This window comes from Phoxinus phoxinus (genome assembly GCF_949152265.1).
Source record: "Phoxinus phoxinus genome assembly, chromosome: 4".
In the NCBI taxonomy this organism is placed as follows: domain Eukaryota; kingdom Metazoa; phylum Chordata; class Actinopteri; order Cypriniformes; family Leuciscidae; genus Phoxinus; species Phoxinus phoxinus.
The window spans coordinates 25,732,046-25,755,071 of NC_136879.1; the positions used below are offsets into that span (position 1 = coordinate 25,732,046).

The 23,026-nt window shown below is 36.1% G+C and overlaps 2 protein-coding genes across 3 annotated transcripts; one reads left to right on the plus strand and one right to left on the minus strand.

The window, feature by feature from the left end:
• Positions 1-6,310: 6,310 nt before the first annotated feature.
• On the plus strand, positions 6,311-7,507 carry dharma. Its single transcript, XM_079609243.1, has 4 exons — positions 6,311-6,323; positions 6,413-6,998; positions 7,104-7,291; positions 7,389-7,507. Exons 2-4 carry the CDS (start codon positions 6,677-6,679, stop codon positions 7,485-7,487), a joined length of 609 nt encoding a protein of 202 aa, XP_079465369.1. The 5' UTR covers positions 6,311-6,323; positions 6,413-6,676; the 3' UTR covers positions 7,488-7,507.
• A 518-nt stretch (positions 7,508-8,025) lies between these two features.
• Positions 8,026-21,031, minus strand: clip3 (CAP-GLY domain containing linker protein 3). Of its 2 annotated transcripts, XM_079609251.1 has the most exons (14): positions 20,605-21,031; positions 18,737-18,885; positions 18,423-18,562; positions 16,345-16,438; positions 15,972-16,133; positions 15,642-15,760; positions 13,336-13,572; positions 13,104-13,239; positions 12,847-12,993; positions 12,034-12,168; positions 11,779-11,902; positions 11,012-11,076; positions 10,549-10,621; positions 8,026-10,432 (listed from the first exon to the last, which is right to left on the minus strand). In XM_079609251.1, the coding sequence occupies exons 2-14, from the start codon at positions 18,864-18,866 to the stop codon at positions 10,375-10,377; spliced, it is 1,620 nt and encodes a 539-aa protein (XP_079465377.1). In that variant the 5' UTR covers positions 18,867-18,885; positions 20,605-21,031; the 3' UTR covers positions 8,026-10,374. The 2 variants fall into 2 exon arrangements, with proteins under 2 accessions (XP_079465377.1, XP_079465376.1); XM_079609250.1 differs by having other exon boundaries at positions 13,104-13,572; positions 20,605-20,732.
• Between the last annotated feature and the right edge of the window lie 1,995 nt (positions 21,032-23,026).

The following is a 23,026-nucleotide window of genomic DNA, read 5'->3' on the forward strand; positions in this document are numbered from 1 at the left end:
ACACAACAAGAAAAAGTGCTAAATAAAGTAGGCGTAGGCCTACGTTAAAAATAATTTAGTTCATATTGAAGACACATGTGCATTTATCTCTGCTGTGATATTATCTCAGAAATTAGCTGCCATGTCATTTAGGAACATTTCATTAATACTTTTCGTAACACATATAGACCTGTAAGCAGAATAGAGGCATGCAAATAGTGTTTATGATACAAAAGAGGCCATGCAACCATTTTAATCAGCATTTTTTTTATCAGTATTGTTGTATTTTTATGAACTTTTTATGAAACATGTAGGGCTGTAGGGAGAATTTGGGGATTTTCTATTATTATTTGAAAGTGCAAATGTTTGCATGTGTGATGATACAGTACTCAATATAATATGCTAAATAACAAAACTAAAATTTGGAGTGATCTAAAAAGAGTTATCTGAAGAAAATGCAGTTAAACTAATTAAAATTAAACTAAAGATAGCCTATATGATTAAAAAAAATCCCCAATATTGAACGTGGTTGAGTGTGTGTGTGTATATATATATATATATATATATATATATATATATGTATATATATATAGCCTATATATATATATATTTATATATATATATATATATATATACATATACATACAGTATTTATATGTGTATGAGATAGATAGATACAAGAGGCATCAAATAATTTTATTCAGTGTGTTTCTTTCAAAATAAGCTGCTCAGTACACTGACTTGGAACTGCAGCATGAATGTATGTTGTATTGGAGGGATGGATTAGCTCACTGTATATTAATAGGCAGATCTCCCAAAGGAGCTCCTTTGTTGATTACGGGGAAACAAAGAAAAAGGTCCCATAAGGGGCCAATGCAGTCTCTGCTGTCTGACAACTGCTGGATATGAACTTGGCAGGACACCATTTAGCCCCCTTGAAGAGCATGTGTGAGCAGACGGTCCTAATACACCAGGGTGCACCAATCCGGCGGCCAACCTTCACTCATGTACCCCGTGTTCACTCATGCAGTCACCATTTGTCTCTTTTCTCACCCAGTAAGGAGGAACAGATCCTGCATATGTTCATAAGTCTGAGCGGGGAGGGGTCCAGTGATTCACCACTCACGTCAGAATGAATCGGTCAATTTTGCTAATTATGAATAAAACACAGTGTAATTATGCAGTGGGGTGCATTTACTTGCTTTATTTATGCAGCTAAGAGAAGCCGCCAAATTTGAATGAGCAGAAAACAATAGAGATGTGTCCATTGAGTTTGAGAGGTGAAAAGGTCACAAGCTTCATTAGTCACCAAGAACAAGGATTTAAAGGGACAGTTCATCCCAAAATTTACTCACCATAATCTTGTAGTTCCAAACCTATATGAACGCAACAGAAGATATTTTGAAGTAGCAAATGTATGAACATTTTTTGCTCTTTTGCAATTTTTGCACTTTTTTTTTTTTTTTTGCCTCTTTGCAATTACATAGCCTATTAATATTCACCTTTGGCTGTGTTCAGATGTTTGCTGTTTTTCTGCAGCCTACAATCAGAAAGCAAGACATAATTATGTTCGCATAAATTAACTCCATTCTTCCAATGAATCATTCAATGTTATTGTAATTATGTAATGCCGTCATCCACATGCAGGTCTTCCAATAGAATGTCTCCCTCTTCTGGTTATTCCGTTTAACACATTCAACGTCATCCTTTGATCTCGGGCTGTGTCAATATCTTCCTTTCGTTGCAGTACTGTAAACCTCGAAGCGTGTCAAATGAGTGTGCTAATATAAGATGTCTTCTTTAGAAGGGTTTCAAAGGACGCCAGAAGCTTTGCTCGCATTTGTTAGCTCACGAGCCAAAGCAGACAGAAATTAGGTCACCACTGTGTTTCAATCCCATGGTTTCAACCAGCAGAGAAACGCGCGGGAAATGAGCATTCTTAACATTCTCACTCAAATGCCTCATATCTTCGTAGCCCAAGAAAGAAAAAAAAGGCTGACTAGTCTGAATCTTGTCTTGGGTGTTAATATTTCAGTTTAGCTCTCTACTCTTTCCTTTGTAAAAATCATCAACAGTAATAGCTAACACATTAGCCTACTCTGGAGAAAGATGATTAAGCGACTCTTGAAACTTATTTATATGTAGAGCAAGTATATTTTGGTTTGTAGCCTATTACTTAATGTTAAAATTCACTGTATTTTTTCTATCTTCTATCTTCTACTTTTTTCAGCGGACACAAATTTGTGTGATAGTCACCCAAAAATTCTGTCATCAATAGGTCTACAGTACTCACTCTCTTCTCGTTTCAAACACTTTCGTTCATCTTCGAAACAAGATGTTTAATGTATGTCCCTCCATTGAAAGTATATTCCCTCAAAAATCTAATAGTTCAAAACATCCATGAATAGTTTTGGGTGAACAGACTTTCAATTGAGGGACAGAAGAAATCTCTCTGATTTAATTAAAGTTAAAGTATTCAATTATTTTCCAAAGGTGAACGAACGCCTTATGGGTTTGGAAACGACATGAGAATAAATGATGGTAGAATTTGGAAACACTTTATTTTAAGGTGACATATTTACACGTTACTACATAATAACAGTAAATTGTGCATGATAACAAATAATTAAACCTAAACCACCAAACCGTAACTCTTTAATAAGTAGCATATGTAGTTCATTAATATTACCACTTATTTGAGGAAAGTACAATGAAACTATGTCACCTTAAAATAAAGTGTAACCCAGAATGTTCATTTTGGACGGGCCCCTTTTGGAGGTGAATTCAGGTTGATTGGGACACATTGTCCCAATCAACCCGAATTCACCCTAAATAATAACATTTTCTTTCAAGTTGATGTCACTGATTTTATACTGCAAATTGCAATTGCTATTACAATGACATAATTACATTTATATGGTTTAAATGTATATGCCAAATGTATACCATCTCATGAACCTCTGTATTATATAACTCCTAGTTTCTGTCAACTGTGATAAATACCTTTCCTTGGCACAAATTTACTCTTACATTTGATCTGCTCTTACTACAGTATATCTAGTGTAAAGTTGAATTTGAAAAGCTGACCATAGGAGTGGTATAATTCCCTTTTCACAAGATTTAAAATAAGTATTTGATGTCCCCTGAGTGTGTATGTGAAGTTTTAGCTCAAAATACCCCACAGATATGGCATTTTAAACTTCACACTTTTTGAGGGTGAGCAAAAACACACATGCACTGAAAATGTCAAAAACTTAGCCTTTCATGTTCAAATCAGAGTTAGATAGAGAGACTCAAGAAGTGACAACATGTAGACAATATTTCTGAATGGTTATTGATGAATTTATGTAGCTTAGATGTGTAGTTATCTTCTAGTCATTGATTAGCATATTCTGTCTTGATAATCTATAAATAGCGTTCCGGGGGCGGGGTTTTTTACATTTTTAGGGTTCGTGATGTCACTAACCCGGGAGGAATGTTGTGTAGTCCTTAAAAAGTGATTTCTTTAAAAGCAAATATATCCCTTTGCTTTGAACTTTGCGCGTCATAACTTTACAGATGTTGTGTATGCTCAACAGCAACATTACACATTAACTAAAGTTAGAAAAGTGAAATCATATAACCACCCCTTTATGCTTGACCTAGTATGGCACACAGTTCATAATTTGAATTGCTTTGTGACGGGTCAACAAATCAAGTTGGCCTGATGCAGACACTCTTACCTGCCTGGGATGAGATACGAGTTGCTTTTCCAGAAGCTTGGCCTTTAATGCAGCAGTTCAGCTCACTGTCACTGACTCACAACACCAGGACTGGACTCACTGATGATCCCTTGAATGCGAATAACAATGATGCTCTTTAAATGTTTCAATTGGATGGTGGTATGTCATTTTTATAAGTAAACAGAGCAACATATTATGTTTTTCCAGATGCATTTATGCAAAAGACACCATCAGGGCCTATTTCCTCAGTAAAGAATGGCTCAGCTAATCTTAAATCCTAACTATTTCTCAGAGAACTGTACTGTTGTTGTGGCCCGAATATCCTTTATGACAGTGTCTTACCTTTGATCATAAATCATTTGATTGAAGTATGTGAACTCCATTGAGAAAAGCGAGAGAGTAACCTTCAAAATCGCCCTTGTTTGTCTATGCTTTGGATTGATTGCTTTAGATTAGAATATTCAAACTTGCCTTTGTGTTTTTGGGATGCACATCTACCTAACTCACTGGAGCTTGAATTCCATCCCCAGATCAGTTTGATTTGGCAGAGCTGTATAGTTGGGAGTTCTCAATGAACATCCAGCTCTGTTTGGAGGAGTTCATGCATTTGTTAATTGCCTATTGGCCCAATTCATATCAATGCTTGTCAGTGGCATTGTGCAAATCCTGGCTGTACAGATGGATGCTTACAACCACACTGATGTTCTCTAGAAACGCATCGCAGAACTGAATATGGGTCAACCATATGATTCAGTTGAATGCTCTGAATCAGATTGTTGCCTTTATCATGCAAATGAGGTTTGTTTAGTGTGAGTCGCTGTACTTGTTGTATGACTGATTTGACTGAAGTGGAAGATACTGGCTGATTAAACACATATGCTCTTTTATCTTGCTATACTGAAAAAGTAATCCCCACTGAAAAAGTAATTGAGGTTATTGTTTATGAAAGTCCCACATGTATCAAAGAGCTTACAAGTTGTTATGATGAATGGAAGGGCCAAGAACCTTTCATTCCTAAAGATTGTATACTCATTCACAGATTCTTGAAACAAAATCCCTGTAACTGATCATCAGGACATTGATAGTAAGTTTGATGTTTAATACATAAAAAAATAAAAAAACGTAGTACAATAAAGGACATGCGGTATTTTCATTTTCTGTAGGCCTATGTGCTGTGTGGGCCTTGCAGATTATCAAATGATCTCATTTGGCAAAGAGACAAAACCAATATCCGCTCAGTGGGATTTTCATGAGTATTCTTTGTAAACCCAAGTAGCTTTAAAAGAATTGAATATTAAGCTGAGTTATATTGGGAGAATCTGCTGGTTTGTAAAATGCACACTAGCTTAGACATTACTTGTGACATCCCTAAGCTACAGATGCGGTTAGTGCTTTAAAATAACCATGATCATTTAATCTTGAGTTAACCCTGATTTATTGGCATGCAACACATATGTAACGCTGAAGGCTTTTGAATAATTCCTCTATCCACAGACAGACAGTGGCCTTCTTTAGTAATAATATGATAATGCAGTCCCTGTTTTTTATCCTGTTCAATGGATATATAAACGATGCTATCATTTATTATAGCTTGTATAATAAAACAGGGCTTTTAAAAAAGGAGCTATTATTGTTTATATTATTTAAAATAATATATAATTGTATTGGGCCTAAATCTGTAGGGTTGTTCAAAATTATGTTGTTCATTTGTATTAGCTTTATTAAAGCTTCTAAATAAAACCACAAGATGGCGACATTTATTCATATGTTTTGGTTTCTGTGGAGCGTTTAAAAAATAGTAGCCTATTCATTATGATAGCATAAGGTAAACTGTAATTAAAACACAAATTAAAATAGGAAAGAAAGAAAGAACATAGGCTATCAAAACACCCTTGACCTTTTTTAACAGGCCAAGGTGCCGTTAAAATTAATGACTTTCAATTGTGTTAACTTCAGAGAATGACGTTCAAAGCGCACGTGTCTCTTTGAACAAGTGTCAAGTTATTTCTTTATGATAAACTGAATTCAATATAAACTTTTTCTAGTATTACCTATAACATGATTCATGTAGTAGCATAATTTATATCCCATAGCCTAAATTAGATTCAGGTTTCCAAAATGCGTTCCATGGGGTTTATTTATTATTATAAACTAATAAAATAGCCTACAATAAAAATAAAACCTTTCAGTAAAAAGTTTTTTAATGCATAATAATATTTCATTGAGTCACTCTAACAAGTCTCCTCAAGTGAGACATTTGTATCATTGTAGGCTATTGTAAATAAACAATAACAATTTCATTACTTTGACGCGTGCGATCACTGCTGTGTGATAAGAACGTTCAGTGCGTCATGTGATCAACTGCTAAATTTAAGTGCTTTCGCGCTTTGACTGTTTAAACAACAAAACACATATTTTTTACAAGCGGAATATCACATTTTTCATGTTATAGTTAACAAGTTTGAGTATATTTTGAATTAAAAAAGGGAAATTAAATAAAAGCAGTGGCAATGACATAACAGGGGATGACGCGTCGCCATGGAAACAATAAAAGTGATAAGTTCTAAATAACGGTCGCCTTGAAAAACTCACGCTGGGGGATCAACCATATTTTAAACACAGGTGTGAAGAAGGTTAAAGTCAGTAAACAAAACCAGTAGCCTAACTTGTAGTATCGAAGTGTGATCAATCATTAATAGGAATCATTACAGGTGTAGACCTATTTCAAGTGTCAGGTTAAAAGGGTTCAAGGGTCTTCAAAGTGGATCTTCAAAAGGTAATTTCCTTTGACTTCCACCTTTACAAAGAGGCGTTGATGGACCGACATTAAATACATTAATACCTCAGTTAAAAAGATACAGGGGGTACAAATAGGCCTACAACTCTCTAGCTCCATGTCATTATTAAAGAGAGCCAGAGGAGAGAGTGCATATAGTCACACCAGCTTCTCTGGGCCGCTATAACGTTACTTGAACATGGCCACTCAGAAATTTTCCAACTTCTCTATCGATTACATCTTGGGAGATGCCAGCAAACAAGCAGCAGAATCACCTGGATTGGATCATCCAGCATCTTCTCAGGATTTCCCAGGGCACTTGACCAAACTTGACCTGCTCTACCTGGATGGATCTAGAGGTCCTTGTGACCATGCAGCACTGATGATGAACTTTCCATCCTCATCCTCATCCTCATCATCATGGGCAGGAATGTACAGCTGCTGTGTTCCAGTCTCATATTATCAACCAGCTTTTAGTTCAAATTACTATGCAGGTCAACAGTGGCCTTTTGCCGTATCAGGTATGCCTTTTTTTAACTTTATTGCATTTTATTTATTTTTAAATTATTATTTTTAAATTCTTTTTTTTTGTATTGTTTTAAAACTAAATTTGTAATCGCCTCCAGGTTGTGAAACAGCTGAGAATCACTGTCACCCAACTGTAGCTCAGAAACAGCGCAGTCGCATCCGAACGGTCTTCACCGACAGCCAGACGGAGCAGCTCGAGCGGCTCTTCGCGCTCACGGACTACCCGACCGCGGAAACCCGGGCGGACTTAGCCAAGAACACCGGCCTCAGCGAGGAGACTGTGCGGGTAAGATAACGCTCTTTAGCTGGAACAATATTTCATATTATGTGCTAACGTTTCCCTCTAGTCTAAATATATAAAATGACTATACATTTTTTTCCAGGTGTGGTTCAAGAATCGACGTGCACGCAGAAAGCGACAGACAACCTGCCCTGACAAAAACGCGAGGCGCGCTCCCGATGATCATCAGGAATCGGATTAATTTATGATTGAAAAATCAACACGCTCAATTACTTTTAATTTTTTTTTAAAAAAGTACTCGTTTGTTTACAAATGTACATTTTTATAAATAAACATTTTCTCAGTGAAAAAAAACTTGAGTTTGGCTTATTTGGATGGATAGATAGATAGATAGATAGATAGATAGATAGATAGATAGATAGATAGATAGATAGATAGATAGATAGATAGATAGATATATAGATAGATAGATAGATACAAAAAAGTTGCTGCCTTACATTTTTAAGTAGGCTACCGTAAACTTGGATGTCTTTAAAGTAAACTTAAATTACATTAAACTCACTTAAAAATTAGTTAAATCTTATATAACGTATACAAAAAGATGAAAAATGCTTAAATTATTTTGATGATTTAAAGCAATGTAAAAACATGTTTTCATAACTTACAATTTTTTACCATAATATAATTTTTTAGAGTGTAGATAGATAGATAGATCGATAGATAGATGGAGGATTAGATAGATAATAGATTATATAATCAACCAAAACAACAGTCAAACTAAGTATAAAACACTAATATTTATTATCCATTTATCCATAGTCAGGATAGTTTCACTTTAAGTAATTAATAGGCTTTTTTTTCATGCTGATATACTGTAGGAAAAAGAAACCTGCAAATGTATACACAGCATGCAGTACAGTTATGTTGTCCATCAAATCCAAAACTGAATTCATGAATAAGATCCACGTTAATCTGATTTACAGAGTATAGTTAACATGAAAACAAAGCACAGGACGTTAAAAAAGTACCTTGTGAAATTATTAAAATATAGATTTTCTCAGACAAATAAATGTTTACAAATGAACTATACCAATTACACAAACTGGATAGAAAATGACAGAAAGCGTTGCTGACAATGCTATGTCACACGTGGAGGGTGAGCCAGTCAGTGCGAGTTACTTACATATGAAATTTCACTTTACAGTCATACTTTTACTCTCATTTTGGCATCAAAAACTGAATGTGAATTGTCCTGAAATTAAGGTAAATAACAGTGATATATTGATGCGTTGTACAACTTTAAGTCACCAAAAAGCAATATACTGTACTCTATAAGTCACAAAATGATAATGCACAATTTCAGATTTTTTTTTTTTTTGTGAGCTGACCTTTGCACTCCATCAGAAGATGCACTATTCTACTCACTACAGTGTCATTGCTAAACCTACCACACAAATTCAAGAATTCTTCAATGAAATAATGGCATGGCGGCTGAAGAAATCAAAAGCTGTTCTGCTCAAGCAATTTTGCAAGTTGCTCTTTTTTGTAAACCAGTGCAGTTGGCCAAGTGTTCACAAGAAGGAGAGTGCACAAGTCAAGTCGTTGTTTTTTATTCTCTCCTTAACCAAATCTGCCCGCTCTAGGATCCCTGTAGTGATTTTCCCAATACTGTTGGTTGATCCCAGGTCATCTATTACGGACAGACACTTTTTTACTCATGCTGTGCTACCGTAGGTGGTATTAAAGTAGCCAGATTGTAGATAGCATGTTGACACAAGAGTAAATATTGCTGTTATTACCCACACGCTTGAATACGATATCATAAGCACATACTGTTTTCACGATCAGGATTTTAAAGAACAGCATTTACAAAACTGATCCAAGTGAAAACGGATGGAGGGAGAGTGAGAAGGGATAGGTAGTCTGGTCTAGCATCTCTTGACTTTAGACGATAGATGAGGATTGATTTTTTTATTTTTTGTTAAAAATAAATTGTACAAGGAGCGAATTGTTCTTCACTTTAAACTATACTACTGCAAATGCATTTAATTGAATTTTTATTTAGATATTTTTTTTGGTGAGAGAAACATGATTGTGATTGAATTTGTATGGTTATTCGGGTTTACAAAATAAACAAACCCTCTGATTTTCACCTCGTTTTTTTATTAAAATGGTCAAGAATGAACATGCCTCATTTTAAGAGTTACATTATTGATGTGTGATTCTTAACAGCACATTATTTTGGAGTGAAAGATACAGTCATTTGCTATATCATGGAGCTTGCGCTTTGGTTTTGTGGTAGATTTTAATTGAATGAAAAGTTATTAACTTATATCTAAAGCAGGCCTCTCTCACCTCATTTCAGAGCAGCTTATGACCTGAAAACGTGCCCATGCCTGCTTATTTCATGCAACATATTCTATATTTGAATCTACACACTTGCAGTTTCACTGTAGATGAAGAAAACATTGGGCTCAGATGACAAAAACCCTGTTCTTTTTTCACATTGGCAGCATGACTACAGACTGCATAAATTGTGACGAGCATAAGATCATTTGATGTTTTTTTAGATGTTTGCTAATGTCACCTAGTTCATTTAAAGGCATTTGAAACTTAGAACCCAAAGTTTATATATAATAAAATACTGAAAAGTAAGACAGTAAAGGTGCATAATACAGCAGCATGTTTCCAAACAAAACAAAAAAGCACCTTTACAAATTAAAACAGACGTACAAGTCTACTTTTGTGTATAATGACTGTATTATCAAGCTTGAATACTGCCAATAATCTACCAACGGTGGTTTAGCAAAAAGAAAAGAAAAAGAAAAAAAAGAGAGAGATATGCATGGCTTTTAGAGGGGATGATTTTCCCTTATTTTGATTTCATAAAAGATTGTTCGTCTATAATTCAATCATCGGAATGCAGGACGTTAGTTACTTGACAAGGCACTATTTTTTTGCTATTGAATTGCTGTCAAAGGGGTGGGACAGCAGTCTGGGTATTTCACAGAGAGAAGCACATATGAACAATGGAAGTACACAGAATGGGTGATATTTTATCTTGAGGAGGAACAGGAAGAGAAAGAGAGAGAGAGAGAGGGGTAGAATTAAAGATGTAAGCAGTGGATTTAGGTCTGCATCTCTGCACGGAGCATCCAGGGAAACCAGCAACAGAACAGCAACCTGCTACAATAGAAACGCATCATGAAAGTAAAATGCTGTTTAATCTTGTAACACAGGATGCATTATAGATTCACAGCTGCGGCCAAAACGGATATGTTACTTGTGGGACACAAGCATACCTGGATATGGAACTTTCAGATGTTATGTCTTTCGGAGATCGCACCGCATTAAAATTCCTCTTCGGCTGGGACACTGTAGAGAAGAGGAGGTTGAAACTTTACAAACATGTACCTGAGACTGCCATGTGGGAATGTTGTCCATTCATATACATATTGTATGAAGCATATTGCATAATAAGAATGATATATTTCTGCTCTTTAATGCATGCAATTAGGCCGCTGAACTACAGGGGAAAACTTATTATTGCTATTACACATTATGGACAGTAAGGAGCGCTGTATGCCAAATTGAATATAATGCAATATGGAGAACTACATGTGAGCTTGTTTTGTTTATTATGTGAATACATACACTCTGATTGTGAAAAATATTGCTTTAAATACAGGGGAAAAAACATTCATATTATTCCATAAAGGAAATATTTTCCAAATTGATAAACATGCTCCTTATTGCTATACTTACTAGTCACCTGGTGGACTTTCTTCACTAGTGTCCCATCCGCCTGGGGATCTCTGGGCCCTGAAATTCTGCAAGATTTATAACAAAAACATTTTTTAAATTAAAACATACTGCTGATGATTTTTGGTGACTAAATCTAAGCAACCTCAACATATGGATGTTTAAATTGACATTTAACTAAGTGTTCCTGTTTTTCACCTTTGGAATTTTCTTTTCATCTTACACCAGATGGTTTCACAAAGACTTCATAGCGTAGGTAGTATTTTAGCACATTTACTTAGTCTTAGGCCCCACCCCTAACATTGTTCAGGTACTTTATCATTATCCTTTCATTAATAGTGAAACCTTCCTGCAAATGCTTTTGCTCTCCAGGAATAAAAACCAAGTGGAAAGCAATGGTCTGAACCAGCATGGTCATAAAAGCAGAACATGTAACTGTAAAAGTCGTGTAACTGTAAATAAAGCCCAATTTGGACAGGAATAGTTTGCTAAACAACGTTTGAGTTGCAATTCTTATCACTCGACGTCTTTGATTTCATGTACCGATTTCATTCACATTCAGACGGGATTAGATTTCTTAGAGAACCATTGAGTTTGCTGTAAAACAGTAGGTCATTTGCTCTGGAATATTTACTGAGGTTGTGTGAGAAAAACAAAACTTGTCCGATTCGGACGGGATTAAAATGGCAAAGTAAGTCTGTGAAACATTAATTTCTCTATCAACCCCCTAACTGGTCACGACTGAATAGGGCTTCAGTTGAAGATTTTACCTCTGAACACGGGAAGGTGGTGCAAAAACTCCATATTTGGGCAAACAGTGAAAGTAACGCACTCCAAATACACTGCCATCATGCTTTCCAGTGGGATGCTCCAACTCCACGCCAAACCAATATCCTGATCACAAGAATGCACACACACATACATGTATACTCATTTCATATTAGTTATTAGGGAAACACAAACTGTGTCCGACTTCTCAAATCATTATATTATACCATTATCTATAGACCTTCACATAGACATACCAGGGGCAAAGTCTGTCTTTCCAAAAAAGCGGACAATCCCTTGTTTTTGGCCTGCCACCAGCACCTGATCCCCAACCTCAACCTTGACTCCATCAGGATCCAAACTGACCCCGGACAGAGACTTCTTTCTTGGAGCTGGTGGAGAAGCAAATCAAATGTGGAACTCAGATGACACACTTTCGATAAAGAAGTTTTCTATTTTATTAAAAGAAGGTAACTGTTTTCTATTTTACCAGAACAAAACTGAATATTAGAATTATTTCTAAAAATATCATGTGACACTGAAAACTGGAGTAATGATGGTGAAAATTCAACTATATTTGAAAATTGCATTGCATACAAACAGAAAATAGTGATTTTAATTTGTGGTCACACATGATTTGATATTTTTAAATTTGTTAGAAGATGAACAGTGTTCATTCAGATAGACAATAGCCTACAGAATCATATCACACATATAAATTAGATTAATTATTATTATTAGTATTACTATGATTGTTTCAAATTGTCTTGATATCTATTTATCACTCAGTGAGCTTATATCTCTATATATTTTTCTCTCTCCACAACATCACCAGAATTGTTTTTATTAATAATAATGATTACTATTAAATCACCCTAAATTAACCTATTGCTTAAACTTATCACTGTACCTGTATACACTACTATATCTACTACACATCTATATATTTAGCTGTTTCTATTGTTTGTTTTTAAGTTTTTGTTTTTTTATGTGTGTGTATATGTGTGTCATTGGTCTCTTTGTATAAGCTGCTGTGTCTTGTTAATAAAAAATATAGAATTATCACTCACTCTTCACACGATCTTTCTCTTTTTTCTCTTTCTTGATTTTGCCAGTGACGCGAGACAAATCCATGCGAGGGGTTTTTGGGGTGGAGGTGACCGAAGAGGGGGTCTGCTCAAGAGCTTTGCTGATTTTTGACACAGGGGCAAAGATGCCTGAAAAATAGAAATCAGATTATTTCATCCGAATACTCAGTCTGAGTCAATTCAAGCTTGCTGTTGTCATTACACATGACTTTTATAATACAGAAATGAAGAGTACACACCTTGTTTCTGGGAGCAGATAAAATAGCGGATCCCACCCACACTCCCGTCATTCTTGCCCTCCGCCTCGTCCAGCTCAATACCAACCCATTGCCCGCTAGCAAACTCAGTGGTGCCACAGAAACGGAGGGTGCCAGTCTGCAGGAGAGAGGCATTACATTTTAAATAGCTTATTTTCTCTAAGGACCTTGAGACCACAATCACATACATTCCCCAAATCTTTAATACACCCACCTTTGTGTCGTCCAGCACCACACGGTCCCCTAGTTTGAGGCCCAGGGAGGAGAGCATGAGGTTGCCGGGGATGTTGTCATAGTTGGGCAGGGTGGCACGGGGTAGGTTACAGCTGAGAGGCACTGCGTCCAGCAGCAACTGTTTCAGCTCTTTAGCCACCATGGCGGCTTCAGCTTTATCCAGACTCATGTCCATGGGGTCAGGGACAACCTCAGCTGGCTCTTGACCCTTATCATTCTATAACATACAGAGAGATTATATTTGTCAGTGATAGTCAAACCAGGCCAACATTTATCTTTTTTCTTTTTGTATTTTTATATTATATTTATTGTAGTATTTTCAGTTTAACAGACAAATAAACAGTACAATCACAGGACAGGACCAAAGACAAATACATGCATAAAAAAAACACAACACAGGCAAGGTCAAAACAGATTTTTGCCCAATGTGACATTATGGACAAGGTTAAACTGTACAAATGGGCCAAATGAGATCAATAAAATAGGTTTAAAAAAAATACATTTAAATAAATAAATAATTATAAAAGATACCGCATAGGCAAATTTGCAATGGAAACACCGGCGAAATTTAAGGAGCGTGACAATTCAAAGAAAACAATTAGATTTCAAATATTGTCATCATTATCTCTGACTTTGACTAATAGTCAAGAAGCCCCCAAGAAATTTCAAATCCACCTATATTTACAGAGAGATACAGAGAGAAATAATAATAAATAAATTACACCTATGAATTTTTACCTAAACAAACAATATTTATCATTTTGAGATTACAGATATGGCCTGCTGAGCCAATGACTGAAGTCACATTTCAGTTTTTAATCATTTTTGTGTAAATATTGTATACACTACTGTTCAAAAGTTTAGGGTCAGTAAGATTAACAGATTTGAAAGAAATGAACACTTGTATTCAGCAAGGATGGATTAGTTTGATCAAAAGTAACATTAAAGACATTTATAATTCTTTAGAAATAAGATTTTAAATTCAGATAAATGCTGTTCTTTACAACTTTCTATTAATCAAAGAATCCTAAAAAAATGCATCAAAGCAATTCGTTAAGGTGCCAATAATGTTCATAATATTAAATGCCAGGTTTATTTGACAACTAGATTAGGAAGGATATGACACTGAAGACTGGAGTAATGTTGCTGAAAATTCAGCTTTGCCGTCACAGGAATAAATTACATTTTAAAATACATTCCAATAGAAAACATTTTTTTAAATTGTATTTCACAATATTACTGTTCCCTGGTGGTATTTTGCAGTTTCAGAAAACAATTTCGCCACAGACCAGGAAAAACCTCTGAAGTCAGTGGCGCGTTATTCAGATGCTACTATAAGGGCGCATGCTTGGCCATAAATGTAGCGTGTGCACAACAAGCATACACTTTGCTTCTCTCATCTACACAGACGTACACTCTAAAAAAAGCTGGGTTGTTTCAACCCAATTTTGGGTAAAATATGGACAAACCCAGCCGTTGGGTTACATTTTTACATTACATTTTTAACCCAACGTTTGGGTTTGTCCATATTTTACCCAAAATTGGGTTGAAACAACCCAGCATTTTTTAGAGTGTAGCAGTTCCCACTTTTGCAAAGCATACATAATTAGGCTACAAGGAAAAATATTGCCACATGAGGGAAATCATTGTGGTGTCCATGAAGATATGAAAAAATAGGCATAAATCTAGCTTACACATTTACCCAAATTATTAAGACTAATTGTAGTAATGACAGATCAAACCTGTTTGATCAATAGTGACAAGACACATACAAAGTGGGTTATCCGTCAAGAACCAGGAAACAAAATTCTGAAGACTGCGAAATCACCTTTACCATCATGTAAGTTGCGTGTGCCTGGCAAATCTGCTGTTATAATAGCAATCCGCCATGGAACAAGCGCTCTTAAAGGGAATGTGAGATGACGCTCTGATTGGTTTATTTCACATTACGCCCAAACCACACCTATGAATAATGAAGCTACTTCAGACCAACCCATTTTAGATTTGCGTCGGGCGCAAGAGTAATTTATCCCGTCGGTATAATAGCAACAGCGAGATCCGCCCACAAAGTTACTTGCTTTTTCGCATTTGATTCTTGCGTTTCAGATCGTTAAAATAGGGCCCGTTTATTTGTTAATATACTTATATACATTGGGTTCCATACTAACATTATTTGGCTACTAATGTATTCTGAAATACAGACCAATCAAACATTGAGCTGAGTGGATTAATAACAAAGCCAATTAGACTGATTAGCTCAAGCGAAGTTTAATTCATCATGCTCACTCTGACAGTAGGGTTGGCTCCGTGCTCGAGCAGACACTTGACAGCACCCAGGCAGAGGTTGGAGGCGGCGATGTGCAGGGCTGTGCCATGATAAAAGTCACTGCAGGTGGAGTTGAGCACTGCGTAGAGAAACAGACACCCCAATTTTAGTGGAAAATGTAATGAGTTGCCAAATGCTCATTAGCCACTTCATTATTTGCTAACAATTTAGCATTTTCTGCCTCAGATTGTATGTGAGAATGTGGCTAGATTGTATCTAAAGCATCTGTCTACTTGAAAAGTTCAGATGCCGTCATGAATACAAACACTCTTTATGCTTTTGGAAGTCACCTTTAGGCTTGCAGGCTTTGAGCAAAACGCGAATCAGTTCTGGCACATCGAAGTAAGCTGCATAATGGAGGGCGTTCATGTTGGTCCAGCGACTGCGCAGACTCACATCAGCTCCCAGAGCTATCAGCTGATTGGACAGCCGCAGCGCTGCCTCGGGATCACCTGAGAGGAAAACACTTTGTTACTAGGAGGAACGGTACATGCTGCAGGCTAGATATGCGTTTATAATGTTGTCAAGTGTGAAATGCGCAGCAAGGTTTGAGCTTTTAAAGGATTAAGAACTCAAACTTTAATTATCTCAATAGATTTGGATTGTGGAATGTAAGGCAAGTCAGGGCAAAGGACTCCAACTGTCAACTCCAATGTCACTTACCTACTCCGTGAGCCCCTGCTTTGCAGCAGTAGTGGATAAGAGTCATATCCGTCAGGCCGTCACGGTCATTGACATGGCAACCTCGCTTTAAAATCTGAAAGTGATAGTGACAATGTGAAATAACATCAAGTGATCATCAATACATGTTGGACTTCCATGCATCTGGAATCCAATTAATAACTAATGCAGCAGCCACGCACAGAAATTCTGGCCCTGAGTAGATGAAGTTTTTCAAAAGCAACTGGGCACTTTCAAAGCTGGACAAGAGCCATATTAGTGAGATGCACTCTAATGGTGAAAAATCATACCAATAAATATTGATAACAAGTGACAGAAGGAAGCCTTTTGCTGAGTCATCCTCAATGTCACATTTTCTCAACTCTTTCACCGTCATTGACGCAAATTTCCGTAATTTGTGTGAGAAAACGCTTCCCCGCCATTGACGGAATTTTCCGGCTTTCCGTGTTTTCACTGTTATATGGTAGGGGGCGCTATGACACATCTTCTGAAAGAGTACTGAATCTCCTGATCAAAACACATGCGAAGATGCAGAAACCAGCGATATCATATGTAATCATATGCATAATGTAAAATAACGCGATCATCAACATTAAAAAGCATAGATATAAAAACTGCCAAATGTTACTGAATGAAATGTCGACCCAGGACGAGCTATAGGACTGTGCAAGCATTAAGAGTGTTGATGGACTCGATCTACTCCATCTGTGTTTTGATCATCTTTCTGAATCCGATCTGGATGTAGTCTTTGAAAAAAACGTGATTTTCTCAGCTTTTCGCTCAAAATGTAGCTTTTTTTAATGAAACTTACCTACATTGAAGTGTTGATAAAAAAAGAATGCATAAAGCTAAAATTGTTTAAAAGCAGAGGGTCTGTTCTTTCTTTCGATATATCGCATGTTCAGATATTTATATAACAAAATATTCTGGGGGCCATGAAAATTTTGTGAAAATTAATGCTGTCGGTGGCTTTAAAAAAAAGAAAAAAGTTAATGATTTAGATTTCCCCGTTGAAAAATATAACTTATAACCAGCCTATGTTGTTGTTTTTTCTGGTCTTTTCTAGTCAGGTTGGTCTGGTTTAAGCTGGTCTTGTCACAAGGGTTGTAAAAGCTTATAACCTTATGAAACTTCTTACATTGATTACTCATCATCACAGGTCAGACTCACAAGACCAGATACTGGTGGGCACTGGGCAGTGAGAGTTCTTCTTCAGCTAGATCTGACATGTGGAGCGGATTTAGGGCAGAACTCAATGGAGATCAGTCAAATGTAGGAAGCTTATTACCACTGCCATCAATCCCTGCAGCTCTACCACCTCTAGGGACACCATTATACAGCAAGGTACCTCATTCTCTATTACCCATACATCTTTATCTTAGCCTACATTTTGTTAAAGCCCTAAAGTTTGAGTGTCTGTACCAAACATTCCTGTGCCTCAAACAGTACAGCGTGGAGCAAGAAACACCAAGGTCATTGATTTGATTCCCAGAGAATGCATGAACTAACTAAATGTGCAATGTGTAAATTAACATTATGACCCTTTCTCTGTAAAAAGGGTTCTCAGTATTGGTTCATCCACTGACATAATTTTTACCAAATAAGTTAGGTAAAAGTTAATATAAAAGTTAATATAAAACTTAAGACATGGCAAAATGATTTGCACATCATTCCTGTCTGTACACTCTGTACTCAAGCATGTAAATTATTGAAGAAAGATTAAAAAGGAAGCTGAGAAACTCTCAAAAAAGGTAAAGAGGACAAAAGCTTTCAACAAGTTTGAACACAACCCATGGATTAGAAACCAGACTCTATCCTCAAAATCAGAAAGACTGAAAAGCTGAATAGAAACTCAATACACCTCTCTATACTGTACTTGTAGACATGGCATTTATTTATTGTTCACTCTCTTCATTCATTCCGTATAAAATAAATGCTATGTTTCAGCAAGATTGCATGAGTAGGTTTTGTAAGTTGCCCATATTTTTTTAGCAGGTTTCTTGTCTAGCCTGCTGTCAATTCCAGAGAAATACGTGAAGCTTTATTAGACTGTCTCTCACCTCATTGCCTATGATGTCAATCTTGTGTTGAACTTGAGGAACCCATTGGCGGATAATGGCAAACAGTTCTGGGATTGTGGTCCGAGAGTCTGTCAGAATCTCCATGCAGGCTGGATCATTCGGATCAAAGAAGGTAAACGCTGGAATAGAGGCAAGTAAAATGCAGGATATAAATACAGGTTTAGTTAAAACACCCAAAAAGATGGTTACCAATACATTGTGCTGTGAAATTTATAAAGAATATTCAGGATTAGATTTATTTTTGTTCTATCTGTAATATTTTTGGGTAGAACTGACTTAGTTGTGAAACCCACCATAGTCTTTGGGCAGTGGAGCCTGTGCAGATGGATGCACTATGGGTTTCTTGCGGGGTTCATGAACAGGGCTGATGAACTCGGTGCCAGGCTGGGCCTCTTCCACATCAGAAGTTTCCTCTTTAGTCATTCTGCTTATGTGATTGGGCCTGCACATATATTCAAACAGACATCTTTCAGTATTCTTTTTGTTTGATCCCTGCTCAATGACAAGAGAATAAGTGATATTAGATGTATAATCATAATCGTCTAGTCTACTCCACAGATATTCCTCTCTGCAAAGGCTCTAAGTTTAGTATGGAGTCTGGTGGAGAGGACGAGTGACTCACTGCTTCATGCACTGTCTGCTGGAACAGAGGAGAGTTCGGGCCTCACAAGACACTGCGCCATCTTACTGGAGATCCATGCTGAATATAACTCACTGCAATTTACTTTGATGTCTCAGATGCCCGTAACTGTATTCTGCTCAGTCAGCCATCAAAATAACATTCAGGAAATTATTTAGACAATTCGAGCCAACGCTAGTATGTGTGCACTTAAGAATCACCACTGTGAACCTGCATTTATTAAATTAATTTGGAAGTTACACTGAATATTAGCAAAGTAGATGTTGAGAAGCTATCAACATGATATACAATTTTTCATATGCAACTAATATATTTGATCATTTTTACCATCTAAATTGATATACTTGCAAATTACATGACCAAGGGGTATATTAAAACTACACTGAATCTAATGTACATGTACATGTCATTTAGAGTAAAACATTGAACATCCATTGCCATAGTAATCAAAATAGGCCTACTTATTCATGTGGTATCTTCAAAAGCCTTTGATTTTACATTGAGTTCTGTAAAGGATGATTCATTTATCAGACTTTTTTTTACTTTTCAGGTTTTATTGTGACCTCCCTTAATGCCTATTTCACAAAATGTCTGGATACTCAGTATCTGATCTACTCTACAACACTATTTTATCAGGGCAATGATCAAAGTGAATATGAGCTTTAGCATCTCTTGCTCTATTTAATTTTAATAATACATTATGTATTCCTACAAAGGTTTTTAATTGCAGCTGGAATATACAAGCCCACACACATTAGCTGTTTGTGGTATAGTGCTTTCAATGTCCTTCTCTTGCATCAGACTGTGGGAGACATTGATGGAGTTAAGATGTCAATTAAACAAATAATCCTTATGTGATGTTGCATTGTAATGATAATTGGCACTTCAATAAGAATTCAAATATTTTTGAAAATTATATCCAAAATAACACCACAATTTCCTGTTGTATATGACTGCTTGGTTAAGATTCAAAGCATTGCCATGGTAATAATAAATAAAAAAAACAGACTATAAAGGCGATAAAATGCATTTCACGACATATCAACTGTAAATGATGAATGTATACAATTCAGTTGTTCATTTTAAAAAAATTTTTTACAAATAGCATGTGACTCTTTAATTTACTGACATAAGAATAAGAAATATTATTTAAAGGATATCTGAGCTACTAGACTGCTGAATATTTAATTTCACGAAAAAAGGGGCGTATTCAGAAATGGATCGTGCACAAATGGAATTGACACTGTCTTTAATCTCTTAATATGATTGATTTAAACGTCGATAAATAAATTACAGTGATCTATAAACTGTATATAGCGACTAGATGTATACAAACAGGTGCATTGTGTCCTTATATTCTGTTATAAAGCATGTCAGTCTTGCTCTGTGTCAACAAGAAAACATGGACGCTCCATCACGCAGCACATGAAAAACAAGCTGGTTTTTCTCAGGCGGAAAAACATGGCCATTTATATTTTGCGTTAAATCGAAGTTGATACAACGAAATAATATCCGTCTTACCTGATAACAAGCCTCAAAACAAGGATTTATTTCCCCCTCTTTTGTCAGTCGTTGTGCTATGGAGGATGGAGATGATGCTGCGCCTTGTCCTTCTCTCTGCCTGCGTCACGGATGTGACTCACGACTGGACCACTCTTCTCTCTGCAGATCCTCAACCAAACTTGATGATGCTCGTTGTAGAGCTTGCTAGTTGTGTCTCCAGCTTTTTCCGTTACAGATACCTGCCATTTTAAATACGAACGACAACATCTGAACAGAATGTATGTATAAGTAGGCTAGGCTACAGAATAACTTTCATGGCTGGCTGTGTCCACATTTAAATTGAATTTCTGCCAGTAATCTTAAACCCGGGCGCAATAAATTGAAGATTGTCTTTGGCGCCTCCATGCACAGCAAACCGTTATGGTGCGTTCATCACACCGGACGCGAATAGCGCGTCAGGCGCGAGTGATTTCAATGTTAAGTCAATGCAAAGACGCGTTACGCGCGTAAAACGTAAAAAAAAAAACGTAAAAAAAAACGTAAAACGCGTGTAACGCGTCTTTGCATTGACTTAACATTTAAATCACTCGCGCCTGACGCGCTATTCGCGTCCGGTGTGAACGCACCATCAGCTATCTTGAAAATATTTTAAATAACACGTTGATCACAGCCATCTCTTTTTTTACGGTCTATGATCACAGCTAAAGGAACGTTCTCGTAACTTTGGCTTACGTTCTGAGTCTGACAAGGTTCTTGATTATATGAATGAACAAGCATTGTTCCAGTAAATGTAGCTAACATACGTTCAAAGTTACTTATTAGCACAAAACATTATTTATATCGTTCATTGAGTGTTATTTTCCCCTGAAACTTTTTAAATGGTCGTTTAAACGTTTAAATAGTCTATCGTATCAGAATTTTCAGAGAACGTTTGAAAATAGCTAGGCCTATACATGATTTTTTATCGCTATGGGGGAGATATGGACAGTGTGGATTTACTTTTAAACTAACATATTTAGATACAAGTTTAACATGTGCAGGATGATGATGTTGTGTTATTATGAAAGAAATATGAACAGTAGCTAATTTCGTTGTTATAGCACAAAATGTCAAATAGCCTATTAAGAGGGGTAAATGGCCCGTAGGAAGCTCCCCCTGGATACATTTTTACAGAATGTATAAATTCATTTTGATATAATTCTTATTAATATTTTATAGGATCATTGTGTCAAAGTGTCATCTTACCCCAAGAGTTTAATTTAATCTTTTTACTATAACTTTTACTTCACAAATCTAAAAAAAAATGTATGTGTCCACGGTGTTGGGGAAAGTTACTTTGAAAAGTAGGCTAATGCAATTCAATATTCAGTTATTCCCTTAAAAAGTAACTACAGTAATTGTGTTACTTAGTTACTTTTTAAGAAAAGTAGTGTTGTGTTACTTTTACTATTGGGCTTGTTTTTTTATTTACAATAAAAACAAAAAATCTAAAGCCATTTTGCTTATGGTTTACCTGAATCATCGAAGGTCAGCAGCAAGTACAACAGTCAATAAAGTGATATTAAATGCATAAAACAATTTGTTTTATTTAACATTATTTAATGATTGGTGGTTTGTGTAGTACTGATTTTGCATTTCACTGATTTCATTCATTTTGAGGAATACTGCATTTTTTTGTGCAGATGAGTAAATACTTGCTCACATTAACTACAATAACCATCATGGTTACTATGCACACAACTCCTCTGCACTTATTCATGATTTCTATCAACATGGGGACAGGAGAGCTGTCAGTCAATACATGGGAAAACAAAGTAACTCGCAATACTTATTTGAAAAAGTAACTCAGATATTTTGTTGTAAATTTAACGAAAGTAATGCGATACTTTACTAGTTACTTTAAAAAAGTACCGTAATCTGATTACGTAACTTGGGTTATTTGTAATGCGTTACCCCCAAGACTAGTCTCCACAAATCCTTCATAAACAAAAAAAATGTATATTAAACATAATCAATGTCATTGTTACAGGCATGTGCAGACAGGAAGATGAAGACAGATAAATATAGTTCCAAACATAGTCTAATAAAAGTCCAAGAGAAGGAAGACAGGCATGAGTACAATACAACTAAACATAACAGTGACCGGACACAGAATAATGGTGAAGGGGAAACTTAAGTAAATGCAAACAAGGTAATGACAATGGGTCATCTTACCCCATGGTACCCTATTATACTGTATATAGCTACTCTAAGTAATATACAGAGTTCTTGTATTCACTCTCTTTAAAAAATTTACCAACTAACCATAGTTAATATACCACAATGTTCCCTTTAAAAACACCAGACTTTAAAATGAGTGTTTGTATAAAGATTAACAGTCAGAAGTGGACAGCCTGCCATTTGTCACAGAGCTGACTATTTGTCTTCACTCACATCAAAA

Coding starts and splice junctions, on each gene's coding strand:
- clip3 (XM_079609250.1), bottom strand. CDS start 18,866: ATGACTAAAGAGGAAACTTCTGATGTGGAAGAGGCCCAGCCTGGCACC. Junction 15,761..15,971: donor CAAAGCCTGCAAGCCTAAAG/GTGACTTCCAAA, acceptor TTCTCTACGCAG/TGCTCAACTCCACCTGCAGT. Junction 13,573..15,641: donor GAGCCAACCCTACTGTCAGA/GTGAGCATGATG, acceptor TGTATGTTATAG/AATGATAAGGGTCAAGAGCC.
- dharma (XM_079609243.1), top strand. CDS start 6,677: ATGGCCACTCAGAAATTTTCCAACTTCTCTATCGATTACATCTTGGGA. Junction 6,999..7,103: donor GTGGCCTTTTGCCGTATCAG/GTATGCCTTTTT, acceptor AATCGCCTCCAG/GTTGTGAAACAGCTGAGAAT. Junction 7,292..7,388: donor TCAGCGAGGAGACTGTGCGG/GTAAGATAACGC, acceptor ATTTTTTTCCAG/GTGTGGTTCAAGAATCGACG.